This window comes from Sceloporus undulatus, chromosome 1 (assembly GCF_019175285.1).
Source record: "Sceloporus undulatus isolate JIND9_A2432 ecotype Alabama chromosome 1, SceUnd_v1.1, whole genome shotgun sequence".
NCBI classification, from domain to species: domain Eukaryota; kingdom Metazoa; phylum Chordata; class Lepidosauria; order Squamata; family Phrynosomatidae; genus Sceloporus; species Sceloporus undulatus.
Genome location: NC_056522.1, coordinates 272,938,074 through 272,958,191, shown reverse-complemented (window position 1 = coordinate 272,958,191; position 20,118 = coordinate 272,938,074). Strand labels below are relative to the sequence as shown.

Sequence of the window (20,118 nt, the reverse complement as noted above, 5' to 3'; positions counted from 1 at the left end):
TCTAATCCAAGGTCCTTGGCAGCTGAGCTCACATTGAATATCTTTATTTACATCTATATATAAAAATATACAAAATGTATTCTAATTCTAAGTAACAAGGTATGCTCACTGTTAAAAGGGACATTTTACATAACTGACAAAATATGTGCAAGAACAGGCAGTTAGCAGTTTCATAGAAATTGTGTGGGTGGGGATGCAGATATTAACACTTCTGCAGGAAAACTGTATTATTAAGAAATACCATGGGAAATAAATGAACTCTTGCTTTGGGATGGTGTGTTGGAGCAGCAGATTCCCACATTCCCCCTTGAAGTCTGAGATTAATGTATCACACACCCACATGCTCTCCAAAAAGGCCCTGGGATAGTTAAGATGCATATGTTTATTTTTATAATATTTAGAAAGTCACGTTTACCAAGAATTTATTTCATAATGATGACTCCCATTATTGGAATATAACAAATGAAGGATATAATATGTTTAAGAAGAATAGACTGGGAAGAAAAGAAGGGGAACAACATTATACGAAGGAGCTTGCATAGTGTGGTGGTTTGAATGCTGAAGTAAGACTCTGGAGACCAGCGTTTGATTCCCCATTCAGCCATGGAAATCCACTGGATAGCCTTGGGCAAGTGGCATACTCTCAGCCTTAGGGGAAGGAAATAGCCAACCTCCATAAGTCATAAATGACTTGAAGGCTCAGAACAACAACAACGACATTACATGTCAAAAACCAATTCACTTGTACAGAAATCCATGAGAGCAATCAGTTGGGAGAATTTTGGTAATGATAAATGGTAAAGGTAAATAGGGAATTTTTTTAAAAAAAAAAAACCCACTGTGGTAGGAGTTTACTGTAGGTCACCAAACCCAGGACCTTACTACATTGCCCCCAGGGATGTGATGGGGGTGTGATGAAAGAGAGTGGGATGAGAACAGAATGGGTGCCATCACCCAATCTACTGCCATCAGCACCGGAAGCTCCCATTGTGTTCCGGATCCATCCCACAGGAGGCGATTTTCAGGAATGCTGCTAAACAGTTCCTATAAGATTATTTTAAGAAAGATAGGGGCTGTGCAAACTGGCCATTAAGGCTGGCCTGTGGGCAGAGTCGGCGCATGGCATCCATATGACACATGCCCCAACTCCACCCCCCTGGCGGATTGATGCTGTGTGCCCCTCCACATGACACTTGGCATTGCAGTGCTCCTCTGCAACTGCGTTTACATGATGCAGTACCACAGGAGCAACTTAAAGTCACAATGCTGCAACTATCACACCCTTTCCAGGTGCAAAAGGTGCTGCTTTTTGTGGCTCCTTTTTGTGCCCTGGAAAGGCCAGATTGGATCTGCAGTATACAGTTGCTGTGGCCTTGATCCGATGCATCTGGAAGTGGCTGCAGGCTGCCCCTTAGGGTCGGTTTGCACAGCCTCATATAGACAAGCTGGAGTGGGTTCAGAGAAGGAAACAAGAAGATAAGGGCTATAGAAAACAAAACCTATGAGGGAAGGTTGAAAGAACTGGGCATGTTCAGCTTTGTGAAGAGAAGATTGAGGGGTGATACCTCAAGAGCTGTTACAAAAAGGAGGGGCAGGTTTGTTCTCTGCTGCCCCAGAGGATAGGACTAGGCCTAATGGTCTTAAGTTACAGGAGGGTAGATTTTGATTGAACATTAGAAGAAACCTCTTGACAATAAGCACAGTTTGGAAATGGAACCAATTCCCTAGATAAGTTGTGAGGTCTCCTTCTCTGGATATCTTCAAAAAGAGACTGGACAGCTACATGTTGGGGATACTTTGGCTGAACATCCTGTACTGAGAAGGGCATTGGGCTTGACGGCCCATCATGCCCCTTTCAACTCTATGATACTATAATATATTCTGAAGCTACCTATCAGTTTGGTTTGTAGTATTTTTATTCAGAATTAGACATCTTCTAAAATATTTTACATATATTAAGATATATTAAGATTTTAAGGCTCCTCGTAATGAGACACTAAAGAAATAGAAAAATGGAGCATAATGAAACTGACCCAGGTTTTATATTTTACATGTTTATAAAAAATCTAGTGAATGCAATTTTTTTCTCATTCAGTATATCAGATAATAAATATATGCAGTCAAGTTGACATCAGCCTATGGCAACCCTATGAATGAGACACTTCCAAGAGATACAGTTATCAACAGCCTTGTTCATATCTTGCAAAGGAGGGGCAATTTTTTTGAGTCTCAGTCTCTTGAGATTTGACTGGAAAAAAGAAAGGTCAATTTCTATTCTCCCAGAGAAATGATTGGAACAGCATGGAAGAAATGACATAATCTTCCTGTCAAGGACTAAGCTGACTCCCATAAGAATTCCCAAGTAAACTCATTACATAAAGAGAATGAACAAAGACACTATTTTGCTAAACAATTATAGGAACTTCTATCTGTGGAACTGATTTTTAACATTCTTATTATAATTGTAAAGTAGCAATGGTAAAAGAGTCTTCATATCTGGGATCAAACATTGATAGGAATAGGGACTGCAGCAAGGAAATCAGAAGAAGATTAAGAATGGGGAGGGCAGTTATGAAAGAACTAGAAAAGATCCTAAAATGCAAAGATATTCAACTCAGCACAAAAGGTATAATCATACAAGCCATTGTATTCCCCATTACCATGTAATGGTTGTGAGAGCTGGACACTATGGTTAAGAAAGAATGACCCATGCTCTGTTAACTTCCCTGCTGGATCACCGCAGTGCATAGTTTGTGAGTCTGTCTTTGAAAGTGGTTTGGAAATTCCTGCTGATACAGAATAGGGTATTTAATGTTTTAACTGGGACCAGGCATTGCAAATAGCATTATGTTGGTTCTTTATAGCATCCAGTTGCTTCTGATTTGTTTCTGGGCCCAATTGATAGTGCTGGCATTGACTTCTAGAGTCTTGCACAACTTGATAATTCAGTATGGAAAGTAGGCAAAGAGACAGACAGATAAGATCTGTTCCTGATGCCACATCCTATTTGAACAAGGTAAAAGATTTTTTCCTGTACTCACAACCTTTAAACTTAATTTAGCATATTTTAAAGATGATTTTACTTTATTTCAGTGTTTGATATATTGGTATCATTCACCCCTACTTTGACAGAATATGATTATTTTATTAGTTGTAGACCTATGAGATTGTTTCCAGCTCCTTACGTGCCAAATGGTCATTTAGTGCTGTATTCACCATGCCAATGTTTACTTTTTATTTATGCTGAAGTTTTGTTTTTTACTATTATTTATCACTTGGAGCAGGGCCAGGGAACACATGCCTCTCCAGGTATTGTTGCACTGCAACTCCCCTCACCATTGGCTCTGCTGGCTTGGACTGATGAGTGTTGCTATGTAATATCTAGAGAGTCACTCTTTCCCCATTATTGACTGAAAAGACCATTGAGAGCCCTAGTGAGGATTATGGAGCCCTCCAGATGTTGCTGGATTGCAACTCTTAGTATTCCTCACCTGTGGCTGTGCTGGCTTGGACTGCTTGGCTTTGCAGTTTTACAACATCTGGAGATCCACATAGTTCTTACTACTGTGGTTAGTAGTAAAATTCCAGGCTACTAAATATGATATTCTAGTAATAAGAGAAAAATTCATACCAGAAAACCTACAGTAAAATCCTATCAAGGCTTACCAGACAATACTTGAACAACATATTTCATTTACATAGTTTTCAGAATTGTGGTACATACCTATTAATAATTTTGGGAAATTAGATGTTTCAATGTTGTGATAATAAACAATTGATGTGATGGCTGCAAGGAATGCCATCCCAGGTGGCATGTACAGGTGCAAATGATGGGATTCAGAAACGCTAAGTAAAAGAGAACATATGTTAGTCAAAAATATAGTGTCTGAGAGGGCCACATTTGTTTTTATGCTTACATGAAGATTTAAATTAATACGAATAGAGGTGCTGATCTACATGAACACAAAGGAAGGCACATGTGCTGACTCTCTCCAGGTGGAAGAACCTTGTGTTTATGTGTGTGATTGCATTTATGTACTGTTTCTCTCTCTTGACATTTCTCCCACAGCCACCAATTCCCATACCTGATCTGTGGATCAGGACAAAAAAGAAAGAAAACCAATAGGTACTTTTATATGAATATATACAGCAGTCTACTCTGTTTCCTTTTCATAACATGATATTTAAAAGTAGTTCATGATTCATAGTACAGGAGCAGGAAAAAAAAAGGTAGGGGGAACTGTTTAAGTATGTATCTGCCCATTTTAACAGTGCAATCATATACTTGCCTATTCTGAAGAAAATCATTGACTATGGTAAGACTTGTCCTAAGGTAAGCGTAGGGAGAATAGGACTGCTGTTTTAATTAAGTCAAATTAATTTTACAGATATGTACATCTATGACGTTAATTTCTAGATGGATTGTACTGAATTACAAGGCAGGCCTATGGAAGTCTGTTTAAAAGTAAGTACCACTGAATTCAGTGGAGCTTATTCTCAGGGATGTGAGTACAGTATCATCTTGTCAGAGTAATGGACCAGGTGAAGGTGAGCAAACTAAGCTTGATACAAACCAGACAAAGGTGCTCCTGATGACTGGAAAGGCAAATTAGGGAAACAGAAATGAATCCTATGTGGGGTTATACTGTACTCCCTCTGAAATCTCAAGTCAAAAGCAATTAACAGCTGCACTCATTCCTGGAAATGATCCCATCCTGTTTGGATACTGTAAAAATCTACACATGAAGTTGCCTTTGGAAACTGTTTGGAAATTAGGTCCAACCTGCATATGCTGCTATTTACAGGGGACATATAATCATCTTGTTTATCATGATTGAAAATGTTGGTTACAACCTATAAAGCCCTGTATAGTTTTATCTGAAACTATCTGAAAGACCCTATCTCCCTATATAATTGCCTGCCAGAGTTTTCAGATCCTCAAGGGAGGGTTTTGTCTCACATCTGCCACTGCTACATTTGGTGAGGATATATGAGAGATGCTTCTTGATGGCTGCTCCCTGTCTGTGGAATTCTCTTTCATTGGAGGCTAAAGCTTGCCACTACGCTGCTCTCATTCTGCTGTCAAATAAAGACCTTTTTATTTAAACTTGCTTTTGAAAATGCAGAAGGGCCTTTCAATATATGTAGGGGTGCTGTACTTTCATCCTCACTGCTATGTTTTTTAAAAATGTAACCCTATTTTAAAATAGTGGTGTTTGAATAGGATAATATAGTTCACTGTTTATTTTTTTAAAATCTTCATTGTTTTAAGTTAAACTTTGTTTTAATCTATGCTGTAAGTCACCTTGTCTCCCATGTAGGGAGAAAAACCAGGTTAACAAACAAATAAAGAAATAGCCTTAAGGCAATAATTACTGACAAAAATAAATTTGTCACTTGGAGATTTCACAGCACTTTCCTAGTACACTTGGAAATTTCATAGCAGTTAGTAGTAACGTTCTGTGAATGAGAAAATGGTTGCACTTAAAAAGAATTTCAAAGTGCTTTATAGTGTGTGAATGTTTCTTCAAATGTCCATGTTTTAAGGGCAGAAACATGATTTTTATTTTAAATAGCTATATGTTCTATAAGAAGAAAAGTTCTGGCTTCAATCAGGAGTCCAGATTTTTCAATGGATCTGAGTGGTGTGCTCTAAAACTTGCCATCGTATTTAAAAATGCAACACAACATTTACTGATAATAAATGCTGCCAAAAATTGGAGTTACCAAGTCTGCCCCCAGGATGTTAGGGATTTCTTGGGACTGGAATACAGAGCAGGGGGTTGCAGAGGGAGAGGGAGCTGGTGGAAAGATCCTCTTTACATGAACAGAGGAGCAAACTAACAATGTTTGTTATTACAGATTTAAGCACTAAAACAAACCCATTTGGCAACTGTTGTCATTTTAAGAACACTGATGCATCATCTGAAGTATGCAAATCACTGCACATGGGCTGAGATTAGATGAAATATCAGAAATCCAAAATACACTTATTTAAAGAGTCTCTATCAAATTTTGGGGAGAAGACTGATGGGGAGGTATGTTTGGGGTTTCATCCATTGCATGTAGCAGCTCTTCATCTCCTCCTGGGCTTTTATGAATACAGGAAATGTGGAGAAGTAGTTCACAACGTTCTTGACAAACAAATTAAAGCCAATTGACTAACTAAAAATAAGTGAGTGTGTATGAGTATGTCTACATGCACATTCTTGGCAAGTCATTTGGAATATTTGACTCAAGGTCAATAGGTTAATCATCACAAACATAGATTATATTTTTAACAAGTAGAGGAAAGTGTGTTCAACAAGTTGCTAATAGCAGCATTAAAATTTCAGGTTATGTTAGAGAGAGAGTTTATCCATGTATGTACTTACCCATCTGACACTATGCCCTCTGCTATTTCACACACCAGCACAAACAAAAGGATGAAAGTCAAAATCCAGCGTAAATTATGTCCAGGAAAATGAAGCCATGTGCTGTGATGGATATGAACTTTGGAGCTTTGGCTTCCCCATCCTAAATGTAGCAAAACAAATAATCATCATTATTATGTAGCATTTGTCCAAACAATAAAACATTATTCCTGTCTATTCTTAACTGAAACAGATATACTCATATATATATTTTTGCTTTGGCTTTAAATATGAAAGAGAAACAAAGAAAGGGAGTGGTGATGACAAATACATTGTTGGAAAGCAGTTTTGACACCGATACTGCATTTGCTATAAAACATCATTGTATTGAGAATACATTATGAGGCAATATAGAATCAAGCATCCTGAAAATTTAGGCTTTAAGCTAGTAAATACTAAATCAGAGATTCAATTTTTTGCATACTTTGATCCAAAATAGTTTTGGCATATGGCTGAGAAACAGTGAATAAACAGTGAATATTCAGTGAAGTGAATAAGAAGCAAGTGTCTACTCAAAGGGTAACCCAGATTCCTTTTAATTTGCATACATTTAAATCCTAGTCTATAACAGGGAGATACATGTTTTACTAAGTCATAGTTTGGTTAACCTATGTCACATGGCTGTTGTGATACCAATGTTGGCTGATGGTTTCCTTTTCAGCTGGGCAGTGACTCCACTCCATTGTTTAGTTTGAACTTTAAAAATCTATCTAATGGGTCACACCCTATTCCCATAATGGGTTCAATCCAAAACCAAGAATAGTTTCACCACCCCAGTGACATGAAAATCACAGCTACCACTGTGAGATGCAAAATAACAGCTTCATGTGTGTGGTATACTGCAAACTAGAAGAAAGATTATAACTAATTAATGTCCCTCCTTGAGATAAACCCCACTAAATTCAACGAAAATATCAGTTTTTGTGAGTGTAGTACAGCTCAACCTCCACCTTACTTATTTTGTTGTTGCTGCTGTGTGCCCTCAAGTTGTTTGTGACATATGGCAACACTAAGGGAAACCTTTCATGTGGCTTTCTTGGCAGTGAGTAACATGGAATAAGAGTCAGCGTTGCATAGTAGTTTGAGTTCTGGATCACAACTTGGGAGAAAAGATTTCAATCCCTGCTTGGCCATGGAAACCCAGTGGGTGATCTTGGGCACATCACATGCTTTTAGGAGTTTTTCACATGGGGAAAATTGGAAGTTTAAAAGGGTCAGAACATGCAGTTATCCAGCGTATTAAGCACAATTGCACAAATGGTTTTCAGACAACGTTGTGTGCAAACTACTTAGAATCTGACAAGAAAGTGATATGAACCAGGAAACGAGCATTTTCCGGAAAATATTGGACATTCATTTCCATTTCATTCATGAATTCATTTTTTTGGTGCAATTGCTGTAGTGTGAAAGCTGCTTGTGGTTTATTCATGGGATTGTCCATGTTTTTGTGTTTGTTGCCAGATTTTCCATGGTTCTTTGGGGCGAGTTTACATCCAATGCCGTGGAACAAGTAAAATAAGTACCCAACCTTCTTCATAGCCAGAACTCTTAAAACAAACAGCTGATGCAAGGGCAGAGAGAGAGGGGAGAGTGAATTCTGAGTCCTGATGCGCTCCTCTCTCCCCCACCCCGTGTGTCTCTTGATTCAGTCGCAGCGATCCCCAAACTGTCCCCTTTAAGGGATTTTGGACTTCAGCTTCCAGAATCCCAGGCTATTGGCCAACATGGCTGAGGCTTCTGGGAGCTGAAATCCAAAATCTCTTAAAGGGGACAGTTTAGGGATAACTTCAGCCTTCCCTCTGAGCCAGAGCTCTTAAAGAAACTGCTACTGAGGCAAAGGCAGGGCCAGAGCAAGTGAGACAGAGAAAAGGCTGAATTCCCCCTCACTCTTTCCTGTGTATGTCTGTCTGTCTCCTGCTTCAGCCTTCCCCAATAGTCAGGGCTCTTAAAGAAACAGCTGCTGAGGGAAGGCAGGGACACACACAGAGAGATTTATCCTGGTCTATATGTGAAAATCATTTGCACATTTGATCGCTTTTTTGGGATGCACATACTTTTATCATTATCAGGATGGAGGCATGTTTGGTCCTGTCGTGTGAAAAACATTTGTGCACAAGTGCAAATTGATCTCAGATTCTGCACAGGATAACAGCTCCTTCCATGTGAAAACCATTTGTGCAATTGTGAGTTAATAATGCATTCTAACCATTTTAAACTTCCAAGTTTTCCCCATGTGATAAACTCCTTAGTTTGTTCAGAGAAGGCAAAGGCAAACCTCCTCTGAACAAATGTTCCCAAGAAAACTCCATGATAGGATCACCGTAGGGCGTCATATTTCAGAAATGACTTGAAGGCACACAACTAGCAGATGAGAATGGAATAAGAGTGTACAACTCCGTAGAGACACCCTGAAATAAATTTGTAGACATTCTGGGGTTGTACATTAAGTGAATGCAGTGCATATGTTTACAAGAACTGAGTAATTAATTAATAAATATGTATTTAAACTTATTTGAAAGCAAGGTATAAAAAGTGAGGGTGGGAGGTAATGATGGTTATATCACACATTGTTAATCATATCACAGACATATCCAGCTGGTGGATTTTGCTCAAGCAAATCCCACACATCAGTGACAACATCAATGAAAGAAAATAGACAGGTTCACCTTATCTGAAGTGCTTTGCATGGTCATCAGGTATAATAGGCCCTCAACTGAAGGATACAGACTGTAATATTCCTTCATAAACTGAAGGAAGATATATGAACAATAAAGGTAAAATGACTGGTAAGATAATTGTATGGAATTCCTATACATTATTAATCAATCATTTCTTTAGTTCTAAGAATGGTAATTCATATCAAAGAAAATTACAAAGTGCTGAATTGGTGCTTCATGCATACATTTTCCATATATAGCTCTTTCAGTGTTTCTCTGCCTTGAAAAGAGAAGCCTAGAATAGGTTGTTTTGTGTGTCTTCAAGCTGATTCTGAAGTATGGCAACCTTATCATGGGTTTTCTTGGCAAGATTTGTTCAGAAGAGGTTTGCCATTGCCTTCCCCTGAGGCTGAGAGAGTGTGACTTGCCCAATGTCACCCGGTAGGGTTCATGGTCAAGCTGGAATTCGAACCCTGATCTGCAGAGTCATAATGCAACACTCAAACCACTATTCCATGACAATAACATTTTTGGCATTATAGAGTCTGTGGCTATTTGTCTTGCAAATAGATTTAAAGTTTGCTTCTTGGACTGAATCTCTCAGTACCCACATGGCCAGAAGGAGGAGGGACCCATTTGCATGAATACCCGCCCACAACATCTGAACTGAGGGCAAAAACTAAGCATCTTGACATTTTAATTGTTCACATGCATGGCCAGGATACTTAAAGTTAGGTACTAGCAGTGTAAACTTTTACTATAAACCAACAGCAAAAGTGCATACTCTTTCCTGCCCAATGCAATATATTAAAACACACACAGAGAGAAAATCTACTGTGGCACTGTATATATTCTGTTATTTCCCCTGCTTGAGAAAAAGCTTATTTTCTCCCCTTACCACAGCCTCTCTTTTAAAAATATCCTTATTTGACTCTATTCCACCTTGTAAGAGGTGCACATGCTATTTATATAATGCCATCAGAGCTGTAACTATGATGGTGACTTCTTTGAAAATGACTTTCACTACGTCTCTTTGAGATCCATTTCAATGCAGCCAAGAAAGAAAACCTAAGAAAGGGTATTTTAAAATAATGCGAGGCAGGTGCCTGAATGTGTGCAGTGCATCTGCCTGGGCTTTTATTAGGAGCATGCTCCCCTGTTTTTGCCTGGAAGTTGGGAGGCTGCTGAAAAAAGCAGGTCAGCTTCATTCAAGCAAGTGTATAATGTGTCTCTGTACAGTACTACTTACTCCTGCCTGGCTGGATGGCTATGAATGATGCTCAGGGTAGAAATGAGAAGCTATTATGAAGTCTACATATTCAGTATTATTCATAGGCTTATTTATTTTATATCTATTTGTTTAGGTTTCTTCTCCAAGATAGAGAAATATGGACATGTCATGAGAAATATATACATGAAGCACCATTGGTTGCTTCCTTTGATGGGAATGCCTTTGTGCCTCCTTAGAAACGAACATTTATAATACATCCAGTATAGTTTGTGTAGTCTATTTATCATATCCAAAATGTGCATTGTTTTTTCCCTGTTTTGGTGCGCATGCATCTTCCCTCAGATTAGAGAATATTTACCCAGCACTTCTGACAATGTGAAATGCAATGCCCCTCTTTCTTTCCTACAATGGGTAGAAAGAGAGGACACCCAACTGGAAAGTCAGACAGAGAGAGAGAGAGAGAGAGAGAGAGAGAGGGATGCCTCATCTGCACTGCAGAAATAATCCAGGTTGACACCACTTCAACTGCTCTGGCTCAAGGCTATGGAATTCTGGGATTTGTAGCTGTAGCAAAGCTATGATGCCACGACCAACTACAAATCTCTGGTGCCACGACCAACTACTGATGGGACTAAAAATTTTTAAAAAGAAGAAGAAAGAAAAGATTTCATAATATTGAATTGCTATCACTTAAAAAAAGAAAGAAAGAAAGAAAGAAAGAAGCCTCTAGCTGAGACCAATAAAACTGAACCTGTTCTCCCCATGATTTCTGCCCCAGTCACTGTCCCACCTGTCTGTCTGTCTGTCTCTTGTTATTTTAAGGTATGTTTTAATTTATGGATTGTTTAATTGTATTGTAAGGGAGGTGGGGTATTGAGGTTGGGGACTGCATGTTTTTAACATGTATGACACCCCGGTTGTGTTACCCAGAGAGGCGGGATATAAATAAATATTGTTGTTGTTGTTGTTGTTATTATTATTATTATTATTATTAGACAAGCAGAAAATGTGTATATCGTTTGTCTCATAAGGAACCCCATTCTGCTGTGCCCCTCAGGGGAAAGGTATAGGCGACTCCTATACATTAGCAGCACTGAGCCAGGAGAGTTAAAAAAGCGGTGTCAAGCTGGAGTGTTATTTCTGCAGGGAGGATGCAGCCTGAGAGAGGAGGAAAGAAGAACTGAGGAATGCTAGTGTGTATGTGTCTACATGTGTGTGGGTGGGTGGGTGTTTGGGTGTGTGTGTCTCTGTGTGTGAAGCTGTCTGCAGAGCTGGTGGGAAGGGGCTGCCCCTCCTGCCTGCTGCCCTTGCTCCCGGAGGAGCCCCCCCCGACTGACTCACCGATGAAGAGGATGGGGAAGGTGATGAAGAGCAGGAAGACGTGAGGCACCACGTTGAGGGCGTCCACGAAGCAGCCGTTGTTCAGCACCCCGTCGTTCACCTTGTAGGCAGCCGAGTTGTTGTCGGTGCCACAGAAAGCCAAGGGCATGGCTGGGCCCCCCAATAATAATAATGATAATAATGGCTTTTCCCGCCTTTATGACACTCCCCTCCACAGAGCTCCTCTTAGGAGCAAGAAGACCCCCTCTCTCTGCCTGCCTCTCTGTGTCTGTGATCCCTCTCTCTGCCTCTCTCTCGGGTGGGGAAGGAAAATGCAAAGGAAGGCGAGTGGCGGAGCCAAAGGATGCTCGGAGGAGGACCGGGGCGGGAGGGGGGGGGGTCTGGTGCTGCTGCTTCAGAGAGGCTGAAGGGCAGGCAGCAGCAGCAGCAGCAGGACCCAGGTGGCCAAAGCCTCAGCCTGAGCCCCGGCCCCCAAAGCAAGGGAAGGAGGCAAAAGGACTCCTTCCAGCAAAACGGAGGGGGGGGGGGGGAGGAAGGAGGAGGAAAGCCCTGACTCTGAAAGGGTCCTCTCTGTGCCAAGGAGGGAGCAATTAGGCTAGACTGATTCTCCTTCTTCTCCCCCCCCCCTTCCTTGGTCAAGCCTCCTCCAAATATTCAGAAAGATATACATTTAAAAAATGTATTGTTGTTGTTGTTGATGCTAAAAATAATAATATATTCGATTTCTTTCCCACCCCTCCTCAAAGCTTGAGGCAAGGTACAACATGTTAGAACACAATTACATATACACAAACCCACAGTTAAAATACAATACCGTAAAATCATTAAAATACTATATATATATAAATCTTGTATACAATCAATAAACCTTCTTTTTCCCGTTTTAAATAAGGCATATCATGTTACTATGACATTGTATTTAATGGGATTTGAGCATCCGCTGATTTTGGTATCCAAACCAACTGGAATCCAAGGCAACTGGAACCAAACCCCAGTGGATACCAAGGGCCCACTGTATATGGAGAAGGATATGATAAACCCATTGCAAGTTAGCAGCACTGCATCTTCTCCCAATAAAATGGCAGCACCAGTTCGGTACTTAATGGCCTGAATGTAGTTTGTGAGTGAGCATCTGAGTGGTATGAGGGATTGTGATGTAGTTGTCTGAGTGTTGGAGTAGGACTTCCAGGAGATGGGGATTTCCATTCTGCCATGGAAACCCACTGGACAAGCCACATGTAGTCCCCAAAGAAGACAATGGCACCTCCCCAACAAATCTTGGCAAGAAAGCTCTGTGAGTTGGAAAGTGTGCCACTTTTTACATGCTGCTGATGCAATGGAGTTGTGTTGTGCTCCTTACCCCCAGATGTCCATGTAGGACATTTCAGTAAAGTCAACCAAGTTGTCAGCCCCTCTAAATGAGTAAGGTTCCTGGGCAAGCTGGAACCCCAGTCATAAAGGGTTCCAGCTCATGTGGAAGCCTACGCATGGCAAAGTCTACACCTGGTGTTTCTGGCTGCAAACATCTGTGTTCATCACATGGATATTAGAAGATGGGGCCAGGTAACCATGGAACAGCAGAGATGAGATCAGCTGTGTTTCATTGCTGCCTCTTCAGTGTAGAAGTATCCAATTACAAAGAGTTCCATTACATGTTAGAACGTGGGAAGGAACTACAGAGATAATTGAATATTGATTGGTGCAAAATGTGTACTGTTCAGGTGTAAAAATTTCATCTTTTATTGTGGAGGAAATAATCAGCTCTGATTTCACTCTATTAAAGTGAAAAAGAGCTCTCACTAACTTCCTCAGGATCAGAAGAAAGACTGAGGGTACAAGCACCATATTTGTTGTGAGGAATAGCAAAATCATCTAAAAATTCAGCACAAAGGTCAGCTCCATACAAGATATTACACTCATCCCTCTACATTTGCTGGGGTTAGGGGCACAGGATCCCTGTGAATGTGGAAAAACCACAAATAACTAAAACACTATGTTTTTACCCGAGAACACCTCTCTAGGGATCTCTAGATCCGCCAGTGCAGCTCTGTGGTCAACATCTGCCAGACATTGACCAGAGAGTTGCCTAGCAGAGTGTTCTCTCTAGGAATCTCCCAGCCCTTCAGTGTGACTTTTGGTTAAAGTTGACCAAGATATTCGTAGAGAGAGCATATTAATAAAATCCATGAACAATCAAATCCACAAAAGTCAAAGCTGCAAATGTGGAGGGATGAGTGTATTCCCTTCACATTCATATGATTAATCCCATCCCAGACACCTCAGGTAACATAATCTCTCCCCCCTCACACATGCACCTGAGCCATAGCATCCTCTAGAAGACAAATAGGAGAAAGGATATTTTTGTTAATCCATCTATCCTTCTGCCAGCAGGCACCATCAGTAGATATGAGTCCTTCCCAGGAATGGAAGAAGACTTTCCATCCACAGAAGGGCAGTTCAGGATTCAAGCCTGAAAGAGTCCTCTTACCATTTCAAAAGTAGCTGGTACAGTGCATAGACTTCGCTTAAGTTGGGGTATTTCTGCTCCAACTTTGAGCAGTTGATAGCATATTTTCCTTTGTTAGGAGACTGAACTGGATGTCTTGAGTGCCTTCTTTCCTGAAATAAAATACCATTGTTGTTGTGGTGGACAAAGATTTTCTGTAAGCTTTAGGCTCTTGTCCCTAAATATTTTAAGGGGGATCTGGTCTTCCTCGGATATTCTGCAGAGAGCAGCTGAAGCTTGGGAAAAAACACTCTTTTTTCAGAATGTAGTAGTCAGTGGCAGTAGCAAGGAAGTCTATGATGTAGAAGGAACTGGGCTATATATTAATATAGAAATGGCACAAAACAGATGGGCCAAAAGGAGTGGCTTCTGGTCATTTCGGGCTCATTGGATGCAGGATGATATTATTGACATCATCACCCATTTCCTTGACATGACCAATGGCTGAAATAAATGTTAAAGGTATGATCATTCTGAAATGAGCAAAATGTGTAAGCCATTTTCACAACAGTCCCTGAAAAATTCCTGCCTTTACAAGCTAATGGAAATTAATCTCCCTTTGAATATATTTTATATATTACTGTTTTACTGTTATTTAAACTTGAATTATGTTTTAAGATGACTTCCATGTCTGGTTTTTAGAGTGCATTTTAAATAATTATGCAATTATTAAAACTGTATACTTAAAATCATATATATATATATATATATATATATATATATATTGTAGCACACTTGAAGCACTCCCTTATTTCTTCAGTATTCTGATCCTTTGGGTACGTGATAGGTAGCTGTAAACAGTCTTTAAGGTATTTCTTTCCTTTTTGTGCCTACTGCCATACAGTCATATTTTTAACCTCCAAAGAATTCACATGGTTGACACGCAAGGCTCCTTGTTTCCCTTGGCTTGGGACAAAATAAATGTATCTGTGTGATGTTCCTAATCCATTTCAGTTGCTTGGAATTAATTTCAAGGATAAAATAGAGACTTTTTGTTTACAAATTTAACAAGGCACTGCCCTTGTAAAAGAGCTGGATTTCTGATAAGAATGTGACGACACAGGGTTTAGTGGAAATTTTCTGCATAACCATGTTTAGAAGCATATTTATGAAACAGATCCCATAGCTGTTGCCAAATGATTTGTGACAGCATGTAGTCCCTGGGCTGCTTCTCCTCTGTGCTGTCATTACAACGAGGTGTGATCAAATGCATTCATACTGTGCCCAGATGGAGAGACACCTAGAGTGATTACTTTTTATAATGTGAGCCAGAAGCATTCTTTAGCAGAGCTAAACTTGATTTGTACTACTTTAGCATATCCATATATTTGCCACTATCCCATGTTATGGGAGGGAGAAGCAAAGAATTCACCTAAGTTTTTTATAGTCTGAAAGGTATGCATGGCTACTTAAACTAATCCTTATTACTTCCAGACCCTATTGGACAAGGAGCATGCTGGAGAACAATTTCATCTTCTTCCTCAAATGTTCTTGTGTGATTCAGTTGGGTTAGAATTCTTAGTGCTATATCACCTATCTCTTTCTCTTGTGACAAAATACAAGAAGGGTTGTGAAAGATCACTTCTCCTTGCTTTGGCTCAGGAGCTGGTGGTAAGACTGCAGTGATTTTTGTGTAACTTCTGTAGTTCATCACAGCATAATGAGAAAGGTACAAACTATTCCTTCATCATACTTCAAGAGATGGTCTCAGAACTCTTTTCTGCCTTAGCTGGTATTTTTAAAAGTCATGTTAGCATATCATTGCACTGACACTGAATTCTCCTCAACAACCAGACATAAAGGCTACAGCAGCCTCATGATCCAGATGCTTCTCATCTCAGTTAAGGCATTCAATTGCCTGATGGATTCTGCCTGATCATTTCTATTTTCTCTGTTCCTGGGAAAATGCATTTGCACCCTTTCTGCTAACTGCCAATGAAGAATCTTAATTATTCTCAAATGTTGATCATACCAGTATGCAACTGTTTGTAGAGAGTCAGCATGATATTGCAGTTTGAATTTTGGTCTAAGGCTGTGGAAGACCAGCATTTGAATCCCTGCTCAGCCATAGAAACCCATTGGGTGACCATGGGCAGTCCACACTCTCTCAGCCTTAGAGGAAGGCAATGGCAATTCAATCCTGGTTAAATCTTGCCAAGAAAACCATGTGACAGAGCATCCATAGGCTGGTCTTGAAGACACATAACAACAAACTCTTTGTCCTATGGTTTCTGAGGTTAGTTTTCTATAGTTCTTGTTCTCCAAATTGTTCAAATTGTGGCAGCAGAACATAATATTTTCCAGAAAGAAAGAAAGAACGAAAGAAAGAACGAACAAACAATACCTCCCCACATACCACCAACTGGAGATTTTGTTAAAAAAATATTTGTTTTCTTACTTTAAATTTAAAGTAAACAAAGAAATGCTAGTTCTTTTACAATCTCAGTATAATTGTTACATTTGTCCTTCAGCTGCATGTTTACATTGGTAAAAGTGATTCTTTCTTTCCTAAAAGTCCTTTTAAGCAGTAAGTAAACAAAAAAAAAAAAAAAAACCCCATTAAAGCCATGAATATGAAGGTAGAAGTGCTGTGAGTGGAAAAAGAAAAGGTGGTGTTAAATCCAAGCGAGTTTTACATGTTTATTCAGACATGTTGCTTGGACAGTTGATGTGATTTTTTCATCCATAGGCCATATAAGGCTATAGTAGTATAAGGATAAAGGCTGTTCCTTGAAGTCAGAAGTGCATTTTCACTACTAGAAAGCATGTCACAAGTAGGTTTTGATTCTGTAGAAGACTGCTGCATAAGAAAGGTGACTTTGCACAAAGTGATGCATATTTTTATTGCTTGCTGGAATTTATATACAATAACTGTTATTTTCCTGATTCACCATATTTCTCATACCTAATGAGATTTTTAAAAGATCTTTTAAACTAACCAGAAACACAGGAACTCTTAGTACCCTCTTGATCACTCTAGGGCTTGGATTGTCACTTCACAGTGGGAAATACACACAGGATTCAATTTCATTTTAAGGAGTGGGACTTCCAGGTAGGAAAGATGGTGGATAGACACTCCTGCTGTGAATGCCATAGGCAGGAGATGCTGAAATGGCTAAACAACTGACCAGGAGACAAGCTGCAGTGACAATTCTTTTTCTGGACAAGAAGGAAGCACTGAGACTAAATGCAGGGTGTATATTTTAAAAATTCTGCAACTCACGGACTGAATTTGTGGCTGTCAGCAGTAGCACCGCTATGGTTGATGTCACCTGGTGTGGTAACTCATGGTGTCACTCCCTCCCCATTGACCTTTTCCCATACCACACCACACAGAATCCTTAGTAATGTTTTTTGTACTAATGTTACTCATAAATCGTAATTCCCATATATCACTGAATGTAATGGTAATAGTTGTGATATAAAAAACCAGCAAAATTAAAATTATACTTTTAAATTACAAAATGATATGCACAGCCTAAAGGTATTTACATGTACATAGTTTCATATAGTTAAAGTGAAAATTTGATAAGATGCGATTTCTTTAAAGAAACAATTTAAAAGAATAAAAACAATGAAAAAAAATCAAATTTAAATTTTTTAAAAAATAAAAAAGTAAAATGTAATTTTCTCTTCTTTCTCCTACTACAGAGCCTCACTCCACTCACACGATCGCTTTAGAGATGCAGGCAAACACACAGCCCTTTTCTGCCAAAGGGCAGATGTTTGAGAAGCAGTGATGTTACTCCACATCAAGGTGTCACCAGGTGCATTTCGCACCCCCTACATCCCACTAGTGATGCCCATGCAGTCAGAAAAGTTAGCTGTGCAGTGGAGTGGGAGGGATTACCCACAGGCTTATGCCATTTCAAGTGAGCCTTTCAAAGAACACTAGACCTGCCTAAATTTCTCACTTTCTTAAGCTCTCACTTATCTAATGATTTAATCTACATTTGAAGAGAGATGGTGATGCCTGGGTTAGTTTGCCTTCCTTTGCTGATTAAAAATGGAGAAAATAAAGCCTATTTAGAACAGACTGGCTTAAAAGCAAAAGGTTTAACAATAAAGGTGGTTTAGTAAAGATCTTAAAGGACAAAGGGAACAATAATTTTAAAAGGATTTGTGGATTTCTTATTTGAATGCTTTTTTGGAACTTTGAAGTGTGGTGGACAAAGAGTTAAAGAAATTATTCCTCTTTGGGAAGGTGGAAGGGTCTCTTCAAAAAGATAAAACCTTCCTCTGATGTTGAGAGTGTGTAACTTCCCCGAGGTTACCCAGTGGGTTTCCATCATTATGTGGGAATTCAAACCCTGGTTTCCCAGAGTCCTCATCCGACACTCGTTCCACTACATCGCACTGGCTTTCATTGTACTATAATTCTGCAACTCACAGTATACCATATGAAAATCCTGTGCAAGAGTGATATTAATGTATTTTCTCCTTCCACTCATGGTTCTTTTGATCCAAGTCTTATGTTGGTGTTTGCAGTTTTTATTATGTACCAGTTGATTAAAAATAGTTGAATTTTGTCATTTGTAGATGGCTTGATAAGGTCCTGTGATGGAAGCAAGATTGATCTAGCAGAACTCTCTTTCTCTCTTAACTCAGGTAGTGTGGTCATTTTAAATCTCCCCAAAACAAGAATAAGAAATTTTAAGTTTAAACTGGTTGTTAGTGTTTACTTTCAACTATTACCAGATTATTCATTGGTTAAAAACAATGTAGGAAAAGTCAAATACCCTCCAACTGAGTGTGATGCCTTTTAAAACAATCATGCTAACAGTTTTTCATAGGTATATATGCATGTACCATTTCTCAGCATAATGTTTGTTACAGGTTTGCTGTAAGGCTAAAGTGGAGAAAGGTGCTGGAGGAGGAGGGCTGTAACCATATATGCTGCTCTGCACCTTTTGGAGGGAGAATGGTATATAAATGCAGCTATTAATAAAGGGAAAAGAAAGATAGGATAGGATAGACATTTGTTTTGAGTATAATATACTGTAGTTGACATTTGACAGGAGGCAATACAATGGTAGGTGACCTTGAGTATCTTGTTCGTCCACTTTTGTATTATTAGAGTTGTTGTAGCATGGTTTCATGCTACACCACCAAGGTCATATAAGAAGAACTGAAATGCACATCTTTATTTCACCTTTGTATAACTTAAAAGACGAGAGTTGTTGTTTTTTTAAAGTGAAAAAATATACTAGGTGGGAAAGCCTTTTGGGAACACAGAAAGCTGTATAATAAAGCCACATCTTGGCAATTGTTGGACTACATGATAATAACAAAAATAATTTGTGTTGAAAGGCTAATTAAAAAAATAGAAAGAGAAGCTGGTTGTAGTTGGCTAAATACTGAGTCCACAGCAAAGCAGACTGTGGCTGCATTCCTATGCATAAAACTCCACTTAATATCTATTTTCAAGTAAATACTACAGATACAATTGTGTAATACTATGCATATCTACGTAAGAATAAGCCTTACTGAACTAAAGTGGACTTCCTTCCAAGTAAGCTCGCAAAGGACTGTACTGATAATGCATATTACATTTTATCAAAAGTCATGGTAATCTGGAGTCATATCTGCCAATTTATTTATTTATGAAATGTATATAATGGTACTTCCTTATCAAGTTTACAGTGTTGTTACAACATCTGTAGAATCATAGAATCATAGTGTACATGTTGGTATGAATACATAACAAATTGAGAGATTAAAACTTCAGCACTACCAATCTCCGAATTTTAGACACTGACTTGCCCACAGATTGTCTGAAGGAAACTCACCTCCCATATTGATCTACCTAGACCTTAAGATCATCATATGGTGCTCTTTTTTATTATTTGACTTGTTTATTGCTGCTTTGTCTTTCATATTGTTTCTTAAAATGTATAGGCCATGTTAACCATAAAACAAACTTCAAAACACACATTGTGGTGATACTTTTTATTAGACCAACCACGAATA

At 39.2% G+C, this 20,118-nt stretch overlaps 2 protein-coding genes across 2 annotated transcripts in view; both read right to left on the bottom strand.

Moving 5' to 3' along the window:
• ABCC8 (ATP binding cassette subfamily C member 8) overlaps positions 1–11,967 on the bottom strand; it is a 93,861-nt gene extending 81,894 nt beyond the window's left edge. Inside the window, exons 1-3 of the mRNA XM_042446514.1 lie at positions 11,643–11,967; positions 6,375–6,516; positions 3,725–3,846 (exon numbers count right to left, since the gene is read on the bottom strand). Of these exons, the coding sequence (XP_042302448.1) occupies positions 3,725–3,846; positions 6,375–6,516; positions 11,643–11,790 (412 nt within the window). The 5' untranslated portion in view covers positions 11,791–11,967. The remainder of the gene's footprint in view (positions 1–3,724; positions 3,847–6,374; positions 6,517–11,642) is intronic.
• Positions 1–20,118, bottom strand: part of LOC121927575 (phosphatidylinositol 4-phosphate 3-kinase C2 domain-containing subunit alpha-like) — a 376,515-nt gene that overhangs the window by 248,251 nt on the left and 108,146 nt on the right. The window lies entirely within an intron of this gene.